This window comes from Pagrus pagrus (genome assembly GCF_965226575.1).
Source record: "Pagrus pagrus genome assembly, chromosome: 24".
Lineage (NCBI taxonomy): Eukaryota > Metazoa > Chordata > Actinopteri > Spariformes > Sparidae > Pagrus > Pagrus pagrus.
In genome coordinates, this window is record NC_140206.1 from 4,536,071 (window position 1) to 4,558,197 (window position 22,127).

At 40.5% G+C, this 22,127-nt stretch overlaps 1 protein-coding gene across 2 annotated transcripts in view; it reads right to left on the reverse strand.

The window, feature by feature from the left end:
- Positions 1-3,111: 3,111 nt before the first annotated feature.
- Positions 3,112-22,127, reverse strand: part of LOC311253431 (fibronectin type III domain-containing protein 4-like) — an 80,918-nt gene continuing 61,902 nt past the window's right edge. For both annotated transcript variants that reach the window (XM_084347393.1, XM_084347392.1), the window contains 6 exons: positions 15,505-15,620; positions 9,502-9,603; positions 6,997-7,099; positions 5,946-6,035; positions 5,685-5,851; positions 3,112-3,754 (listed from right to left, as the gene is read on the reverse strand). In XM_084347393.1, coding sequence (XP_084203519.1) covers positions 3,713-3,754; positions 5,685-5,851; positions 5,946-6,035; positions 6,997-7,099; positions 9,502-9,603; positions 15,505-15,564 — 564 coding nt within the window. In that variant the 5' untranslated portion in view covers positions 15,565-15,620 and the 3' untranslated portion in view covers positions 3,112-3,712. The remainder of the gene's footprint in view (positions 3,755-5,684; positions 5,852-5,945; positions 6,036-6,996; positions 7,100-9,501; positions 9,604-15,504; positions 15,621-22,127) is intronic.

The window sequence follows — 22,127 nt, forward strand, 5'->3', positions numbered from 1 at the left end:
GTGGGGTAAAGTCTCAGCAAAGTGTATTTTCCAAAATGTAAAACTATTCCTTCAAGATATGTGAAATCCCCCAAATCACAATCCGTCCCTCTGAATCCCACCAACGTGTTTTCCTAATTTTCTACTCACCACAATCATGTGATTATTTGTAAGTGTGCTAATTTTGTACAAACAAAGGAGGATATTGTGCTGGACCTTCGTCTGATGATATTATCACACACACCAGCAGTCACAAGCTGCACCGACAGAGCTGAGGCGCCATCTGTTGTCCAAACCACGTATCTTAAATCATAACACGTTATAAATCTGTTCATCTCTGCACAACCAGTCTGTGTAAAATAAATCTCCTGTTTCAGAAATGAAAAGGTTGTTTTCATGTGTGTGTGTGTGTGCAGATATCGACTCACACCCAGTCAAGATTTACATCCACACACACACACACACACACACACACATTGATCTCCAGGTTATCAGTTAATCCTCCTAATGCACTGCTGCACACAGTTTATCACTTCACTACTGTAATACAGCCACCACAGCAGTCCCAGATTTGCATTTTCTTTATTCATCTGCTCGAGTGTTTCCAGTTCTTTGTACACAGATGTAACAATGGTGCAAAAATGATGCAAAATTCTATATTTTTAATGGAAAAAGTCTACTTTACATCGAAGAAAGAGCTGTCAGTGCTAAAACACCATAAATCACATTGTGTGTGTGAGCAGACTGCTCATCTCGAGGACAACATCTCTCTCACATCCCGTTCATTTATTATCTGAAGAAGCAGGAGGATGAGCTCTGAGCTCTGACAGGAGACACAGCAGGACAGATGTGAGGGGGCGGACGTGACGCCTCATTCAGGAAGTATTGATCGATGCAGTTTTAGGATCTCCGTCTGTGTGGGCAGCGGAGGAAGAAAGACGCTGGCTGAGATTCTTATTGAAGATTCACTTCCTTCCAGTTCATCAGAACGTTTTACAACTCGGGTTTTTAAAGGTTTGACCGTCGTTTCTATCAGTCAGCTGCTGAGATGTTGATCTTTCAAGTAAAGATGTCAAACATTTGTTGGTTCCAGCGTCTTTAACGTGAGGATTTGCTGCTTTTCTTCGTCATTTATGACAGTTAATGAAGAGTCTTTGGGTTTTTGGACTGTTGGTTGGACAAAAGAAGTTTGAAGGCGTCACTTTGAGCTCTGGGAAACTTTGAACTTTGACTTTTTTTAACTTAAATTCTGAGATTTAAGTCAGAAATTGAGGAAAAAAGACAGAATTGTGAAAAGCAAAAGTCAGAACCCAAAATATTTTCTTCATTGGCTCTAACCATCATCCGTGGACTGTAGTCTTGACTGTGACGATGCATTTTCAAGCCAGGAGGGGTTTTAAAGTGTTTATTTAGCTGAAGAAGGAGGAGAAGTTTCCCAACACATAAAGAAACAATTCAAAAAGTCCTAACCCATAGCCATAAACACACTTGTAGATCATTTTTTTCCACTTGGACAGAAGAGATTAAAAAAAAATTTCATCTGAAAAGTAAAGCTGTCAGACAAATTAGTGCAGTGAAGCGGACAATATGTGCCTCTGAGACGTGATGGAGTGGAACTATAAAGTTGAATAAAATGTTAATATTCAAGTAAAAGTACTTTTTACATTCCAGCACGAGTTCGAGCCTACAAGATTAGTACTTTGATTAAATTTCTTCATTAGTTGCTTGAATATCAGCAGCGTCAGAAAACAAAATTCACCTAAAGACAACCTAAAAATATTAGATTAGTTAAATTGAGTAAATTTGTTTAATAGAATTTAATTTAATTAGTTAAACAATTAACTGGATGTTTTAGTAATTAGTCATTGTTTTAAGATGTTTGATAACAATATGAAGTGACTAAACATGTCTGACCACATGGTCAAATTATGAGTTTAATTAAACCGATAATGAAAATTTACAGTGTAAATGTCACACAGTTATACATTCAATTATGTGTTTGAATTACACTTAATTTAATTATATTTTCAATTTGACTTATATACATATTTTAATTACATATAATACACTTGATGTTAGTAAAATACATCTAATTAATGATAACGACGTGAAAGTTAAACATATAAACTGCAAGAAATAGTAAGAATGTAAAGAAACGCACACAGATGTCATTCATGTGTTAGCGTCATGATTCTGCCCGGTAACAAATATCAACCTGATGAAATGATTCGTTAGTTCGAGGCGGACGTGACTCGGCATGCTGGCAAATATTCACAATTAGTCTCATCAGAGATTCAGGTCCCGTTCAGACCTGGACCCACAAGTGGACAGCTCCAAGTCCATCAGTTCACACCTGGCATTAACATGCGTCTCAATGCAAATAAACATCACTGGGGCGAACGGACACAATGTTTTTTACACAAAGGAATAAATATCTTCGTGTATAACCTTTGCCGAATTCACAAGAAGCCCTAAATAATTAAGAATTTGTCATCAACAGTGTTTAACAACATTTATAAAGTATCTCCTACTCAACTGCTCACAAAATGGAGTGTTTTTTAAAGGGAGTCTGGGGGCTTTCTCTACTGTCAACCAAGAAGTACGCCATATTGGTTACTGTTTACTGCATCTGTAAAATCTCACATGTTTACCATCAACGCATGATGAAATCAGTTGAAACAGTGAGTTCAAGGTGAGACGCACTTCAGACTCAAGCAGACAGGCTGGTACAGCAATGCTGCAACAAACAGACTCTTCTCACAAGGAAAGAAACAACTGAATGTGTCGCATTTGATGCCGAATTTACAAGAAGGCATGAATGATTTCATGTTTGTCATCAACAGTGTTTCACAAAGTTTATAAAGTTTCTTCTAGCTTAACAATTTACAAAATTGAGTGATTTTTAAAGGGAATCTTGGGACTTTCTTCATGGGCAACAAAAAGCAGCTTATAACTGGATACAAGTACAGGTGTGAATGCACCCAACATGCATTTAGCAGCTGTTTGAACACATTGTTCAAGTGATTTATGAAATTAGTGTAAAACTTTAAACTGTAACCAATATAGGCTACTTTTTGTCCACCTGTGGAGAACGTCCCCAGACTCCCTCTAAAAATCTTTCAATTTGTTGTTGAGTTAGGAGAGACTTTATAAACATTGTGAAATGCCCTCTATGACAATTTCTAAATTATTTGAGGCTTCTTGTAAATTCGGCAAATGTTAAACATGAAGATATTTATGTCTTTGTGTAAAAAACAACACTGTTTGCATCGAGACGCGTGTTAATGCCGCCTGGTGTGTCCACTCGTGATTTGATCACGCAGGACGGATGTTGACACCGTGTCTGATCACAGCCTCAGAGAGGAGAAGGTAAAACAAAACAAAACAACAGGAAGTAGTTCAACATGAGTCCTTATTGGCTGAACTCCTCCATGTTCGGATCAGCTCATTCACAGATCTGGAAAGCTGCGCCACACGAGTCCACCAGCATGTTGCAGCTCCCGTCTTCTGCCACTAGAGAGCAGTAGTCATCCACAGTGTGACTCCTCAGTTTCATTTGAATTCAATTTGCATGGAGTGCTCCTCTCTCTGCCCATATTTTACAATAAATTAGACTTTCCACCAGGTCTATAAATTCTCCATTTGTCACGGTAATCCACTGAAGCTCCTCAGGCAAACGTCGCTCACCGTCTCCGCCCCGTCCCGAGCTTTAAGTTCCCGCCGAGCCTCGAACTCAGACTCTAATGATGCTGATGGAGGAGGAGGCTCTGTGGAGCTGGAGGAGAGGGAAACAGTGAGCAGGGAGCTGCTGTGTTCATAAACACATGAGTCATAAACACAGAGGGTCACATATACGGACGTGACTCATGCAGGGAGCCGGTGTGTGGGACACGCTCACATGCAGCGCCACGTGAAGATGTGCAGTCGATACATGAATGACGAGCGTTAAAGATTTATGAACCCATCGATGTGACATTTACTGCACAAATCTGACTGCTCCCACCGGGCCGGGGTCAGGCTCGGGTGACTTTCCCGCTTAATTGCAGTCAGTTTTTATAGAAAAATGTCAGATTTCTTAAATTATTCCTCCCGTGGGGCGGACGATGAGGCACTTATTGTTATCGAGGCAACCAGACATTTAGTTAATCACGTCGTGCTGTTGTTCTGATCTTATCTCTGCCCCGAGGCCGCTGGTGCCAAAACAACCAGATTTTATTGGATTTTGCGAGAAACATTTTTAAAATTGTCGCACTGTTTACCCGATGAAAAACACGACTTTTCTGCCAAATATTTACACATTCACACTCGACGGAGACTTCTTCTACATTGTTTTCTGAGAATTAAAGAAAATGACACTGCACTTTACTTCTTTTGTTAGTTTTATTCTTTGAATGTCAGCAGAATGAAAACACAGTCCTTGAATCTCCACCAAGAACCTCCCTATTTTTGAGGCCTCGAAGTTGGCAGGTACGCTTAAGTCATTACAAGCTCATGGTGTGCGGCCAAACTGTCTTCAAACTAACAAAACTTTATCTTAAATTCAAGAGAAGATGCCAAACTTTGCAAAGACACCAAATATGTCTGGCTGGATTCGGGGTGCTGTGACGCACAAAACATCAATACAAATCATATTTTGAAGAGCTGGAACAAGCTGATACAGAAGAAAACAAAGACTGTCTGACAGTCAGGACTGAAACCTCAAAGTTAATTAAAAATAAAAACAGTATAAGAGAAAAACTGGACGTTAAGGTTTCAATCTCTTCTCTGAATGCAGCTGACCACATTAGAACAATTTTGATAATTAACTTATCGTTAAAGTACAGAAAACATCTGGTTTCTGCTTCTTATTCTGCGAACACGTCTGTTTCACATCTGATATAATAACAAGCAAATTAAATAAAAAGTGACCTCTTCACATCACGTTCTTACATTTTACAGACTATTATTATCTAGGAAAGCAATCAGTAGATGAATTAATGATGAAATAATCCTTCGTTAGTTGCACTGATGTGATTTTAGCACGAATACAAAAGCGAAATTAAAATAAATCCACCTGATGATCCTGGAAACTGTTCAAGAAGCAATCTTATGATTAATCTGTGTAAGCTTTGTAAATATTTATGCAACATTTTCTCTGATTAAAAGCTCGAAAGCTGTTCATTAAATGATACTTTCCTTTAAAGAAGTGTTGTCTTTGCTTCAAGTGTTTTAGATTATAAAATAAATCCTGGAGTTCATTTTGCAGGTTCCTCATTCAACTTATTGATTTTAATAAGTGGTGATTCACCATCTTAAGATAATGAGTGATGACTGTGAAGATGAGCGCTGTGCTGACTGTGAAGTTTTCCCCCGCTGATGCATCTGAATGCTTTTAGCTCGTTTTCTCTCATTCTGAGCTGTTTCGTGTCTTAACGAGTCGCTGCTCGTTCACAACTTGTTGGGAGTTAACTGATGTGACTGAGCATGTCACTGAAGACATGCACGGCAGCAGCAGCAGCAGCAGCAACAACAAGCATGTGTGCAGCTCTGTTTCCAGCCTGGTTGTTTTATATTTAGCCGTGATGGAGCAGCTCTGGTTGCTAGGAGATGTGTGATGCAGCTACAAAGGCTCTTCAGAAGAAGCAAAGTACTCCCGGCAGGCCAGGAATGAGCATGCATTATAACGAAGAAGAAAGTTTGAGGGAGATGGAGGAGAAGTTAGTCACCCTGCTGCTGCGGATGGCTCCGTTGTGGTAGATGGGCGAGCTGCCGGTCGAAGCGTTGTTGTAGTAGGAGGTGGCTCGGACCAGCGGCCTCTTGGCTTTCTCCTTGGTGCTGCTGGAGTCGTTGTCTTTGATGATGTCGTACTGTCGGCAGAAGAGGGCGATGACGGCTTCAGGGAGAGGAGAAGAGAGTAAAAAACAAAGTCAGCCATCTTCTTGTTAACACACACAATCATGCAGACACACACACACACGGAGGCTGACCTGCCCACAGCAGCAGCACAGTGGTGATAATGAGCAGCTCTCCTGTCTGTAAGTGTGGAGTCATGCCCAGACCCTCCATCGCCGGTTCATCTGAGGAGAAATAAAGTTCCAGCGTGGTCAAACTTTATTAACAAGGACAGAAATATGTCAGAAATCTCGCTTTGGAGCTCAACGAGCTGCTAAACAAACAAATATAAATACAGATGGGTCAGTCCAAGCCAGCTCAACAACTTTTCTTTGTCACTTTCATGACTTTTCTCGCAAAAATTCACGTTGAAACTTCAAATTAATGTGAAAACTAATTTTTTGTTATGAATTTTTAAACGTCTTTGTCTGAACATCCAGAGACTCTGAGGATGTTTTAATTTCCATAATTGTTGCAGAATGTTTCACAGTTAACTCATTAGTTATTAAATTAATAACAATCATTAATCTAAAAAGAACCAGTTTCCACAGTTCTGGTTCTCGTGTTAAAAAGAGCTTCAGAGCTGAAAAACACACTTTTTAAAGCAACGTTATGTAGAAATTGTTAGCTTGTGTGATTTGGCGCCCCCTACAGTTTCCAAGTGGAACATCACTGTCGTAAACACAAATCCCAGGTTTGTAACGTAGCTGCTAACTACAAACAAAACTCATTACGTCACAACAATGTTAAAAATGTAGTTACATTGTGTTGCTTTAACTGTTAAGCTAACATTAGCTTGCTAATATATGACCTGATCTTCTTACTTCTGGCTCTCAGCAGGAAAGCAAATACATGTGAAACAATTGTTTTCACTTTGTTAAAGTTTGTTTTGTCTCTTTCAGTTGAAAGTAACAGGGGAAGTATTTTTGATGAAGCTCAGCAGAGAAGCAGTTTAACTGGCACATAAATATGTATTTTTCCCCCTTTTGATTATTTTATTCTTACTTTTCCGGCTTGTTCTTGTTAAAAATGTGCATTTTAAGTGATAAATTGTGACTCATTGTGCCAGTGAATGTTATTAAGTGGATATTTTCTGAATCTGTTTTGAATAAAAAGCCAAGTTTCTGCGTCTGTGTGTTTATTTACGGTGGTCGAGGACTCCGGCTGGATAATGGTCGCTCCTCTCCAGGGTCCTGAAGTGGACGGCGCGGCTGGGCTGGCTGTCACCGTGAGGCCCGACGGACTGCACCTAAAAAACATGAAAAAGGTAAATGGAGTTCTGAATGGAGAGGTGAAAGCGTGACGTGATCTCCTCATACACTGAAGCATTCAGACACATCGCTCTGTTAGCACTGTTCCCAGCTGACACTACCGGGGGATGGCGTTATGTAACGATGACAAGAAACTGGCTCGCCAGGGTATATTTAGCGAGCAAATGGTGCTTTGGTTTTTTGGCCGCGATCCTGGATGACCGTTGGAGGACGAACAGGACTCTAAGTGTAACCGCAGACTGAAAGCTTCGGGGATGAAAGAGGGAATATAGATTTGAGCTTAAGACTCATTCGGGGGCTTTCTTTGGGACATTTTGTGCAACCGAGCAGAGCTCAGATCCATCCAAAGAATGACACTGTACTTAAAGTTTGATGGTGTTTCTCATTTAACTAGAATATTGAGATTTTTCCAGCAGCTACAGACGAGTTTTATAACAGTTCGACAATCACACAGGGAGAGAGATTCATCACAGAGGCACAATTAGATCCACAAGAGGTGTCTGACTCGGCTGTCTGCGCCCACGCACTGAGCCTTAAAGTTTGAAACACAAAGTTTCCTGTTGAGTTAGTTGCAAGTCATTCTCAGCAGAAGTGCAGTACAATGAAAAAAGTTAATTATCGCCAAATAAGTCCTTGAATTAGGCGAAGTTTGTCCCCCAAAAAAGTCTTCCCTAATTGGAAGTTTGATCTCTGCAAACTGTCCTTGAGCAAAAACCCCCTAATCCGTCCACTAACTCTGGATAATGATGAGACTTCACCAAACTCCACAGGGAAATCCTACGTTTTAACTCCCTCTCCTCTACACGAAGGTCAGAGGTGATAAAAGTCTCTGAGCTGCTGGTGCTGGCGAGGCATCAGTGCGTTGCTCAATGACACTTCTGCAGGACAGCCGTCTGCTGACGAGTAAATTTAACCGAGTCCTCCGGCTGAAGGACAATCTGTATCAGTCTATTAAGCCATAATGGATTATAAAAAGTTTAATAGAGTCATGATAATGGAGTCGCATTAGATACTCCTCCTTCAGAGAGGAGCAGGCCGGCCTTTGATTGAAGCTGGAGCTGTTATAACTAATAGCCGCGCCGTAAAAAAGTGAGACCAGGGTGCGTTAATTAAACACTGAGAGGGAGTTAATTATCATGTCTATAAAGCAATTAATCATCAATGGAGCTGATGATTATTTACATCTGTGGATAGCACCATATTTGAAGAGTCTGTTTTTCAAGTTTGACAAAAAAAACCCACAAAGAAGTCAACTCATGTCCACCTTTTTCCAGAGATTTCGAAAACGTTGCATGATTTTCCACAACACACCACCGCCTGTTATCAAGTGACTGAAATACCTCGTTATGTAATGACAACTGAGCTGCCTCCATGACAAGGAAATCAACAAAGCCACAATGTGCTTTGTTGAGTTACCGTTTCATTTCCTTATGAGGATTTCATCCCACTGAGCAGAAACATATCCAACAGACGTCAGAACGAACATTCGTCTGACGTCCTTACAGGGTTCAAAACTTATGTTTTTACAAAGTAATTTTAGACTTCTTTTCAACTTAAGTCCAGACGCCTAAAGAACGTCTTGGGATTAAAAATAAAGTTTTCACGAAGGCCAAAGTTTCTTTTCTGAAACATGTGCCATGTTTTATAAGCTACAGGGAGGATCTGAACCTCAGCCGTCTTAATGAAGCATGCACTTTACCTGGAGAGCTATTCATCAGCTTGATCACACACCAAGTAGGCTGATATGTTGGATGACCAACACATGATAAAGTGGGCAGGGATACCAGAAAATGTCTTTTCTCTTTTACTGCATGAGAGACATGGGTTACTGAAAAAACACTCTATAACAGTGATTACTGTTGGAAAATAGAGCTATTTAACACTTAATTAAATAAAAATATATCATCTACAGCAGCTTTAAGTGGCACTACCTTTATGTCAGGCGTTAATTATAATTATGATAATTTCCCAGAGCTGTTTATAAAAGGTTAAAATGGTCTTTCTAATGTTTTTTTCTTAGTGATTAAATAAATAATTTCCTCGTGCTTTATAGCTTAATTAGTTACGAGCCATTAAGAAGAAGAACTTTGTGTTTTTGTCTTTAATCCATCAGTGCATTTTATTTTATACCAACTTTTATGCTTAATTAACCGTTAATTACTTTACATCTCATCATTTACAGCTTATAAATCTGCATTATGGCAACAAATAATCAATATATCTGGTATTTAGTGTCAGATTTACTCTAATTTTTGCTTCTGTTTGCTCATAACGACGAATCACCCTGAACTAAACACAGCGAAGCAGCTTTTTAAGCGGTGAAGTGTGTGTGTGTGTGTGTGTGTGTGTGTATGTGTGTGTGTATGTGTGTTGATCCCACCTGGACGCTGTAGTGTGTGTCCTCGTCCAGGTCCCACAACACACACCAGCGGCTGGATGTGTTCACCTCTCGGATGGAGCGCTGCATCAGGCCGTCCTGCCTCTGGAGACACACAAAAAAGCAATATAAACGCATGAATATGCACACTCATGCACACACTTAGCATTTAAATGAAATTTTGGGTATTGATCATCGTGATTGTTGACTACTCTGTGCTGGCAGATCATTCCCACAAACCTGGAGGAAGAAGAAGGGGTGTAATGACTTCCTCGAGGCCGTTAAAGGGTTAAGATATCCTCGCTAACTGGAATTAATTTGTTGAATTGACTCGTCATTACTTCACTATTTCAAGACGGAGATTATGAATGCAAATAAAATCCCTGCTGCAACGAGCCGCTTCACCTCATATAAATTCAGCTCATACACTTACTGTCCCACCGGGGGAAATTAGGTCTGCAGGCAAGGTAACACCAGCAATTAACGTTAGGAAGAAACAGAGGAACACATGTACAGGCACAGCTACTCTGCTGGTGTCGGAAAGCAGCTTCTGAGACAGAGTTCATGTATAAATATTTCGTTATGAGTTCGTGGATAAACAAATATGAAAGCTCGCTATTTACTGACATCGTACCATAAGAGGCAAAACGTCAAACAATGAGACACATTAATTAAAAACTATCACACATGAGGAAACATCTACATAATCTCCAATAACCTGAAGTTTTAGCCGCTTGGTGGCAAAGAAAATAAGCTGTAACATTCACTTTGCGCCTTTTAACTACATAATTTATTTAGCAAACAGTTAGAAAATGATTATCCTTCATTTGATGAATGTTAAGTCCAATATTCACTCTCTTTTTGCTCTGTTTTTGGTCTCCACCATCTCCCGAGAGCAAGCTTTTTTAGCTGCCACTATGTTCACCAGCTAGTTGCTAACTTATTTTTATTGATTTATTAAATAATTTTAACCACATTTGCAAACACCGCCCTGTTCTTTAAACTTGCAATCGTTAATATTTTGGCCACTTGGGGGCAGCGGAAACAAGCTGTGAAACAAAATATTGACATATCACCACTTTTAAGTTGATGTGGTGAACTTGTTAGCAAACAGTTGCTAACTTACACTTAAATGAATGTTATCATTTATTTGGAGTTGAGTTTGTGTCCATCTGATCAATATAAGTCCAATATTCACTCTCTTTTTGATCTGTTTTTGGTCTCCACCACCTTCTGAGAGCAATATCTAGCTTTCTTTAGCAAGTCCTTTTTAGGTTTTTAGCAGAAAATAGCAGCCAAAATGATTCGAAAACAGTAAAGTTGTGGCTTCAAAACCAGATAATGACAGACTGAAAGATGCCGTAATGCTTTAGAAGATCTGAGGGCAGATATAATTCTCTGTTTTCGTCACTAAGAGCAACCACTTTCATTTAGAAGTAGTGATTTGATCCATTGTTTATTTAAAAGTACTGATTAAATCAACTTTAAGAGCTACTTCCAGACAGAATTTCGAAAAAAGCAATTTTAAAAATCACATCAGTAACAAAGGAGTCTTTTAGTTTCGCAGGTTTTCAGACATCCTGATTGGTATTGATCAAAGTCCTTCAACAGAGGATGTTCAGTCGAGTCCATAATGATGTTTATAGGTCAAAACGCCTGAACCATCCAAGTGATCGTACTTACTGTCGCACTCAGACAACTTTGTTCTCAAAGAGAGGAGAAAATGTAAAATGGGTTAACAACTGCCAAGAACACCATTTATCTTTGAAAACAGCCTGTTCCACTAAGAGTCTGCGCTCCAGTCAATGGTGGGCGTTAAAGTCTAGTTAAGAATGAGACACAAGTTCCCCGCAAAGTAAATGTGGCTGTTAAGTTCAGAAAAGCCGAGGTAGAGTCAATAAATAGACGGCTGGCAGGACGCTCGAGGCTCTCCAGATGTCTGAATCACCAGAGACTGAGCAGAGTCAAAGTGGTGTCTTCTCCTCTGGCAGCCCTGGAAGCAACGGCTCAGTGAGGACGTTTTATTGCACTGAAAGACCATAATGTACAAAATCTCCACAGGAGGGGGGTTAAAGGGGCTTCAATCAATAACACTGACTCAGCTGTGATTTGGCCAGTTTCTGATTTAGGAGCAAAAAACTCCAAATCCACCAGATTTAAGAAAGAGACGAAGGAAGGAAGTTCCTGTACAGCAAAAAAACCTTAATCAGGCAGAAAGGCACTTACGTCTGTATTATTAGTTTACTTAATGACAATCATGGTGGGATTATATTGATTATTGTGTTAATAATGCACATATGATAAATAAATCATTTCTGTTTTGTTCCGGTCTTGCTTTGTCATAGTCGATGGAGGTAATCGACCTTCAGGCTCGTTGCCATCCGCCATAAAACAGAAAGAGTCATTAACTGAATTGTTTTTGGATGCTTTTGTACATTTTGTGCATAATTTGTATCCAAAAAAGAGACAAAACACGCATGAGTGATGAATCTGACAGAGCGTTGTCGCGATAATATCGTTACTGCTAATTATTTAGGCCGTGTTGATCATGTACTGAATAAAACACAACGATTTCCCTTTAAAAGTTCAATCGCTGTGAGTGCCTGGTGACAATTAAAGCCAACGTTTCACTTTTTTGCCGACTGACATGCTTCTTTAACAAACATCTGCCCTTTCTCTGTCGGGGGTGACGCCACAGGCACAAAGAGAAAAGTGATTATATCAAAGTGAACAGTGGGGGAGACAGAAACAGACGTCCTCCTCGTCCCCAGTGGAAATTACACCAATTATATTTGATGCAATCACAGACATAGACTGTGTTGGAAGGTGAACTGAAACGAGACAATTTAATTATTTTAGTGGTTTTCCTGGAACTTTCCCTTGTATGAGTGGCTGAAATGTTATTTTATTAATGTAAAGTATTTATTTGTTTAGTGCTTTTTATGTTTTTTCCAGTAAAGCACATTGATTTTACTCGTGTTATACAAATAAAACTGCCTTGACTCGACCTTTACAAAGAAAAGAAAAGGTGCCTCGCAGTCAGTTTCCTTTTAGTTGGATAGATTTAGCCTTTAGCTCGGTCGCTAATGGACAAGCTGTTGCCTCGAAGAAAAAAGGGCTTTTTCTGAAGTTTTACAGGTGAAGATAAAGTTCGGGTTTCGCAGCTATTTTTAGGTCAAGGAAGAAGTCGGCAGCATTTCATCAGCGGAGCGCAGCAGATAAACAAACCTCTGTTTGTGTCACCGGCTCAGGTTTTTCTTTTGGTGCCAGGTTAAGACACCTGACAACACGCCCACAGTTTTGACTCTATCTGCAGGTGCAGCGTGGATTTATTTGATCAACGTCCACCCACACCTACGCGCTAATCATCAATCGGTGTTCAGTGATAGTTTGAGATTTATGAATCACAATAAGGATTATTTGGAGTTTGTGCAGCGCAGATATACAATCTCAAAATTGGGTTACTTCCTCTGTCAGTGTGTTTGATTGCATAATGCGTGAATCTCAGCAGCCTGAGCTCGGGGATTTGGAACAACTTCAGATGGAGTGAAGCAACTCTTTGTCTGAGCAGATTCACTCGTCCTGCTTCTCCTTCACAAACACAAGGCTCAGCTTGTTACCGAACCATCGTCTATATGAAATAATCTCCTCGTGCAGCCTGACGTCGGATCCTGCAGCTAATTGTTGAGCCCAGTATGTTTTATATAACTGCATCTCCAAGACTGTTTTGCCCTTTTGTACATTTTCTCCCTTCTGATGACTAAGAGGAGCTCAGTAAATGAAACGTCTTGTATGGATACCGGCTGCACCTACCTGCCCCCATCACCTCCCCTTTAATATTTGAGTAGGGTTGTTACATAAGTGCTCTCTGAGGTTATGGCAGGAGATGTTTTACATCCCCGTCGTCTGTTTTCTTGAAAATGCCACGAGGTTGATGGATTCTGAGTCAGACGTGAGGGGACTTAAAAAAATAATAAATAAAAAGACGAGTTGTTTGGCATCGCCGCCGCCGCGGATGTTCCTCCTGTGAGACGAGTCCCGGCCAAATAATTTCCACTAATGGAGACAACTCCCACTCCGAGCTCAGCTAATGTCTGATTCTGCTTTTGCCAAACTGTGGGTGGTGGAAACTGATTAGAATGAACCAAGCTGAGTTAGCAGCCTGGTCGACGTGAGACGGACAAAATGTGAGCCGAATCGACTGTGACATGTTTTGTTATTCCCAAGATGGACTGAAACATTTAGTGCAAATAAATCTGGAAAACAGAAGCCTTGGATCATAAAAATATACTATAGGCTTCACATGTTGAGTCAGTAACACCCCGACACTATGTGCAATTGAGATTGAGACTGTTGGATAAAGAGATAGATGTTTTAAACAGTAAGCTAAATGTAGGCTAATGGATTAATGAGACAGTTAGCTAAAAGTTATGGAAAATGGCTCAAACTGTTAGCTAAAAGTGACAAAAATGATTTGAAACAGCTAAAAGTAACAGAAATGGTTGAAACTGTAAGCTAAAAGTCAATTTTTTAAACTAGTTAGCCCAAATTTACAGATAAATGGCTAAAATGGTTGGCTAAAAGTAACAAAAAAAATGGAGGCTAAAGCTAACAGCAGACTGATGGATAAATGGCGGAATAACTATGCTAAAAGTAGCCTCAATAGATAAATGGTTGAAACTGTTAGCTTAAAGTAAAATACAAATGTTAGTTAACAGTTAGCTAAAAGTAAATGTTTGAAAGAGTCGGCTAAAATTAACAGAAATGCTTAAAGCAGCTGTAAAGTAACAGATTAGTTGTTTAATAGTAAGCGAAAAGTAATGTGGCTCAAACAGTTAGCTAAAAGTGACAGAAATGAGTGAAATAGTTACCTAAAAGTAACAGAAATGGTGGAAGAAGTTAGCTAAAAGTTACAGAAACGGTTGAAGCGGTTAGCTAAAAGTAGCCTAACAGACAGGCTAAGTTCTTGAAATACTTAGCTAAAAGTAGCCTCAATGGATAAGTGGTTGAAACTGTAGAACTGAAACTAGTTAGCTCAAATTAACAGATATATGGCTAAAAGTTGATGTTTGAAACAGTTAAATAGCCAAAAGTAGACTAGAATGAATTTAATTCAACACATGTGGAACATATAGCAGCAGTTCCCCCTTCAGTGAAGTGATAGGCTAACGTCAGATAAAAACCACCAGGTGTGTGTTTCCACTTCCATTCACAAAAAGTACATTTAATTTAATTAACAATATTTGCCTGCTTTTCTTATTTGGATACTTCCAGGTGTTGTTCTGGCCGGACACTTTTGTAATCAGGAGATTGTTTTTTATTATTTCCTCTGAAAGTACCTTTTGTCAACCAGCAGCCAGTCTCGACATTAACAAGCCTTTCGACAAGTGAGACTTTTACGAGCAGATCCTCCTGACGTCTCCAAAGTTGTTTTTGTAAAGGAGACACCCCTTCAGTGAGTCAGTGTCTTCGGGCAGACTGCTGACTGTAAACTGGCCTCATGAATGACGCAGCGCTTTAAAAACCACCGTGGACCGCAGGAGTGGGGAGAATAACTACTCAAGAGATAAAGACGATCACAAAAAATACATAATTCAACTTTGGGAAAGCTGTTTTCTTGCCCTGAGCATGGCAACGATCCATCTGGGCATTCGGTTCATAATTTAAAATCCCTTCAATTTGTATCTCTGCAAAATTAATTGGCCTTCAACCAAACGAGTGCGCTCAGGGAGGAAAGGGTGAGATCAGGGTAAATGTGACGCCAGACAGATTGACTGAGCCTAATGAGCAGGCTGAAAAATTATTTCTCAAGCTTTTTTAAGGATTAAAGCAATTAAGAAAAATCGATCTTTGAGCTCATTTGGCGCGCTCACAGTTAATACACACACACACACACACACACACACACACACACACACACACACACACACACACACACACACACACACACACACACACACACACACACACACACACACACACACACACACAGTGATGACACTGTACCTGCTGTGAGATGGCGTATCCAATGACAGTGTCTCCCTGAGGGACGTTCCAGGTCACCATGGCCGAATGCGCCCTCAGCTGGGTCACCGACACGTTCACCGGGGCTGCTGGCACAGCTGATAACACACACACAAACACAAACACACACAAACACACACCATTACTTGTCAGGGACAGGGAGCAACACACTTCAAGTGGTGTTAGAGAGACTCATGTCCTGCTGCAGCACAGGAAACAGCTGGGGAGAGGAGTGTTTAAAACAATACACAATCTGGCCAAAAGTAAGTGGACACCTTAAACATCCTGCTCCTGTTCTCCACTGCTAGATCATTTATTTGAAATGGCCAAAAGTATATGGACAAGTGGAAACGTAATTATATTTGCTCCTAACTACAGCCCCGACCAAGGGTGTCCACTTACTTTTGGCCACATAGTGTTTCTGCGTACAAAGCCAACAGCACCGATAAAAGGATGGATACTTTTCAAACTGTGACTAAAGAATAAAGAAACATTGTTGTGACCCTGCGAGGCAAATCAAAACAAGGAGTAACATCTCCAAAGAAAATCATAAAAGATTTCTACCTTTCATCCCCCTCAGCACAGTTAATACATTAAAGATGAATATGGTTACATGAATAATGCACACGAGCCCGCTGGCCTCTGCTAATGAGTGTTTTAACAAGTTGAACCACCTTCTTCTTCTTTGTTATTCTTTATTTTACATATTCCTCTCTTCACGTCACCTGTTGCTTGTGTACTTTAATGCAGAGCACTCAGTCGGACGTCCTGAACATAAACATCACTCATGTCCACATGTGTTTTTATCATCAATCAACCGTCCAAGTGTCCTTGAGCAGGACACTGGTGAGGATGACTGATGAAGTGTCGGCTTAATGGCCGAGATGTAAATGCATGATCATGTGAAGAGACACATACTGTACCCACTCACTCCACAGCTCGTGTTAACGATTCTCTGGAGGCAGATCGAAATGGATTGGAAAGCTGAGGCGTTCGCTGAGAGAGTGTGAGATTTTCTTCGTCACTCAATCATCAGTGAATGCAGTGACCTCAAATGAGAGGGAGGGAAATAAGAGAGGAAGGTGTTTTATTGGTGTTTCTTTTTCTGTGAGGACAACAGCTGGAAGTGGGAGGGAAGACAAGATGGAAAGAGAGAAGTGAAAAGTGAAGAAATAACAGTCGGAGGAAACGAGAGAATGAAAGACAAGACAAAAAGGCAGATATGAAAAAATATGAAATGGCAATGAAGACGACTTAGAGATGCAAACACCGAAAGAAAAACGTAACTAACAGAAAAAGTGAAAAAAGATGGAAGAAAAAAAGACAGAAACCAAGAAAAAGAAAAATTGAACGAGTCAGAACAACAAAAAAGACAAAACTGAAACCAAACAACAGAAAACATTGAATGAGAAAGACTAAAAAAAGAAGAAAAAGGAAAGAAATTGACAAAAAACTGAAAAAAATAAACAAGACTGAAAGACAAAAAAAGTAAAAGAAAGGCAAAATGAGACCAAAAGAAAGACAAGTCGTTAAAAAACTGAAACAGAGACAAGAAAAAAACAGAAAACGCTAAAAACGAGACTAAAAGACGAAATGGGACAGAATGAAAGAGACAAAGACATTAAGACAACGACATTAAGACAACAAAGAGATGGAGACAATATGACAGAAAGACAGCAAGAAAGAAAGAAAAGACTAAGAAATAACCACAAAAAGAGACACGAAGACATTAATCTGAGAAAGCAGGGCGGAAAGATTGAAAAATAAAGACACAAAAAAGCAAAAATGAGACAAAAATACAGAAAAATTAAGACATAAAGACAGAAATGAGGAGAAAAGAGGAGCTGGCATCCATCCACGACTCTCCTCCTGGTGATGATATGACATGTGATGGGATCAATAACTGGGTTTTTCCTGCGAGTCAGGAGCTCATATTGATGACTTCAGTTCATCCACCCCAACTTCTTCTTCTTCTTCTTTTAGTGCAGGACGAGAATAGCCCTCCACGTTTCTCATCAATATCTCTGGCTGCTGAGAGCCATTAATATGTGCCCACTGCAGAGTGTGTGTCCTTGTGTTTTTGTGTGTTTCTACTTGTGCACGAGGTTTTTATATATATTTTTAAAAAAAACTTCCATCTGACGGGAGAAGCAGCCTCCACAGCAGCCAATTAGGGCATCAAGGCTAAAAACAGGGCATTAAAATGCTGAGGTTCTGCATTATAGCATCATAAAGTCAAAGTGAGATTTAAATTCTCTTCACGTCTTGCGTGAGGAAACAGGAACAATAATGACACTGCAGCTATTGTGCTTATCTGATCATTTTTCAGAAGATGACAGCGCTGTTTTTTTGGTATAATAGCGGAGACTGAAAATGTCAAAGCTGCAACCCTCTCCGTGTGTTTCCCATGGCAGCAGTTGCCTGACAACGTTGATAAAAAGGGCTTTTTTTTTCACCCTTTTTCAACGAACCCTCATGTAGCCCACTGCTAGTGATTTAAGACATCTGCATTATACATGATTTATTTCTACTTTTCACGTACTTTTATAATAATTTCAACTGTAATTCTTTGCTAAATTTGTTGCTTTAGTCCAGTGGATGTTTGATGGGCAGGGGCAACAAAAACTAGAAAAGGTGCACCGGTTGTATGTGGTGGGGCACCAGTGCTCAGAAAGTTGTGATAAGAGGGCACTTAATCATGTTTTCTCCAGTGGAAGGGCACCTTAGAGGGCACTTCACCATGTTTTATCTACCCTAGGAGCATCCAAGAGGGCATTTCAATTGCATTTTAGCATTATGCATTACTTTTAGCTAGACCTCTCTGCTCTACTGCTGATTGTATGCTCTACGCAGAGGCTACGCCATTGTGAGCATTAATACATCGCTGGTGTGTATGTGTTGCTGTGGTGGTGATACAGCAGTTTTCCAGCTTTACTTTTCCCCAGTAAACACACCAACCTCTTCGGCTCGCAGCTGTGTCTTTGGGCTAGGGAGAGTGGAGGTTTGAGGGAGGGATGCCCCTCTGTCCACACCGAAACGTGGACGCAGGACTAACCATTTGTTTCGGCAAGGCGGGTTTTACCACCATGTTGCCCACCATTCGGAAATCCGGCCTGTCTGCTCTCTGTAGCCTAGAGACACTCCTCCAGTCAGGAGGAGGAGCAGTAGCCGGCCACTCGGGAGGGACTGCAACAGCTGAAGAGGTTGGTGTGTTTACTGGGGATACTACAGGTCACAACCCCCTCTGTTAGCACATCTTCATTTCTTTATGCTTTGTGGCTTTCAGGCCCATACCTGAAGTTTTACCAACTTGAGGTATAGATTATTTTCCTCATTAGGTCCAACTTCGCTTTTTCAAAATGTAGAATATTTGACTCACCTCCTCAGCCAATAAATTAACAGTATTTCCTTTTTTTAATCGAACCAGAGGTTCAGGCTTCTCTACAATCTTTATTTTCACTTTTTTTCTTTTTAAATTTCATCAGAACTGTCACAGCTTCATAGTGTTGTTTCTCAGCCTAATGTTGTTTGTGTATGAAGTACTCAAAAACACAATGCCACCTTGATTAGAGCAGTGACAACAACAAGAACGACGGCAACATCTCCTCCCTTTTCCTGGAAAAACAAAGAAAACTGCAAACATTTCCAGGCTGCTGGAGGCGGCAGTGCTGACACAAACCCTCCAAACATTCGGCAGCAGACTAAAAAAAATTATTCAGTGTGATTTCAAATCGTCAGCATCCAGTCAGGCTCAGTGGAGTATGACCGTGAATGTCAAGCCCTATCTCAGGCTAACAAGCTAACCACAGCTCATTATACAGACCAGCCTTCCTCCGCTCCCTGCAGGACACGCTGGTCTGCCTGCCAAAAAACTGCTCCAGAGTCATTTAAAGAACACTGTTATCTGTGAGAGAGTGCCTTCCTACATTTCCCAGAATTCCCAGTGACTGCACACAGGGAAGGATTATGAACCTGTTGCACTCAGCATGTGTAGGTGGATTGAATGGAAGCGTGGCGAGAGCAAGAAAGTGGGAGTTTTTTTTTTCCCAGTTGAGAAAAAAGCAGCATTTGTGGCTGAGATGTCCTGCAGCTGCAATGCATTCTGGTCTATTTCCTGATAGTGTGGGTGTAGAAATTGGCCACAGCGGCTGGTTTGTGATAAATTCCTCTCTGTATAATTATTAAACGTCTCTGCTAAACGGTGGCTTTAGAAACACTCTGCTGACTCAAAATTCAGTGTTAATAGCTGAATTTTAATGAGATAACACTGCAATAAATGGCCAAAATTATGTGGACACCCAAACATCGCACTCATATTTTATTGCTGATGCCTTATTATAAAACCACAGGATTTAACATGCTGCTCCACTCTTCAGTGAAGACTTCCCACAAGTATGTTACGGTCTGTTAAAGTTCCCATCAAACAGCTAGTGGAGTGCTTTTTGCTTCAGCATTTCCTGTTAAACAGACAGCTCAGGGCCTGATCCTGGCGTAAAGGTGAGATATGGATCAAGACATATCTGTAAAAAAAACAATCAACATTAACATTTTGCCCTTACTGGAACTTAAAAGGCGTAATTGCAAACACCATCGATGGAGGATGCGAGTAGATGCAACAAACGGATTCGCCTATGCTGCACAAAGTGAGGTGAATGTCCAACCAATGTTTTGAAGCCTCAAGTTTGGGCATTATGGCAATCATCATCTGGGTTTTATTTAGCCAGAAGGGCCAGAGGGTGGAGCAATCACACGGTAACCACACCCACCATTTAATTCCCCGTTTATCATCTACTTTACTCTAAATGGGACCTTAACTTACAAACTGAGCATCATGCTGTGATGAAGAAGACTTGGAGCTAGAGACTGAGACCATAACTCATTAAGAAACTGTTTACTGGGGTCAGAAATCAAGTGAAAAGAAGGCTCATTTCCTCATAAGCTTACATGAAATCAGCCGCATCTAAATACGTTGTCTTGCGGCAAGACACGGCTTTAGTGAATGAACGAACACTGTATCACTGCTGCTTATCTGGTGACATGGGTGGATTACTGAATGGTCCCAACAGGCACAAGCCCAGGGGGCCTAAACGGTCAGGAGCCCCCTCGGTTTCACCTGCGTAACGCCACACTGAAAGAGACATGTACTATACAGTGATAACTGGACTGAGCACAAGGAGACGCAAAATGACCACAAAGAAACAGAAAAAGGCTCCAAAGAGACAAAACAATCATAAAGAGAAACTAAAATAAGAGGTAAAACCACAACAAAGGTGCAAAATGAAACACAAAAAGACCTGCAGAACTACAGAAAGATGCAAAACAACTACAAACAAATGTAAGATGACTGCAAAAAGAGTCTGCATGTCTTGTTCCTATGAAGTAGAGACGTTGGGGCCTTTCACATATCTGTTTTAATTCATTTTTCTTTAACACTGGGCTGTTTCTGATCTGAACACCCACTAACAGAACGCAAAAAATTGTTTGCATTCTGTCTTTATGCAGGAAAATGTCTTTATGGAAATGAGAAACAGGAATCTGATCTTTCAAACACGACACTGTCTAAAGGATTGTCTACATAGCGTGTCCACATACTTTTGGCAATACCGTGTAGTAATATAAGGCAACAGGACTTTTTCTTTCAAGAGAATTGAGGATATTCAAAAAAACAAACATATGTACATATAATAAAACAGGCAGAAAATCCCATCCTCCACCTACACACACACACTCACACACACTCCACAGAGGAAAACACATTCAAAACCATGTTCCCTTGTCTCTGCCAATGACAGCCAAGATCCCCCCGAACTCCCATCACGTTACGGCTGCTAAATCCCAACCGCTTTCATCTGCCAGCGCTGCAACGGAGCGCACACACGGAGAATAGACTTCTGCAATTACATTATACACACCAGGAGAGGAGATGAGAGGGGAGGCTTAGACAGAGTCAGGAAGACAGAAGGGAAAGAGATGGAGATGAGAGAGGAAAACAGCGGAGATGAGAGGACGACGGGATGAAAGACGACAGGAATATGACAGAAAAATGAGGGATGGAGGGTGAGCAATTATCTCGGCCAGATATCAGGAGGTGGCGAGTGAATTTTTCAATCTTTTGGTTGTGAGAGGAAAGACACACGAAGGGCAAAGTGAGATGGATGGAAGGAGGGGGAGGAGGAGAAGATCAATGTTGGAGGGATGGTAGAAGAAGAGATGGAGAGAGGGTGGAGGGAAAACAGGGAGTATGAGGAGGAGGCGAATGTGGATATTGATTAAATGATGAAATATAGCAGTTCAGGTGCATGTAAGAGCACTAACACACACACACACACACACACACACACACCTTACATGTCCTTGTTTGTCCTTCATGTTTCAGGCTCATTTGTCCAACTTAATCATTTATGCCCATTCGTAATTTTTTTTCAACATTGCAGGAAGCTTTAGCCACTTTTCAAGTCATTAATGTTCTATATGAAGTCATTGGATAATGATAACCATTATATACTATCAATATAGACAAAATGTGACAAAACATAGATTTAACACTCCCCTTTATCCTTTTAGAAAAGAAAAACTCTGTTAAAAGAGCTTTGTTACTCCATAAA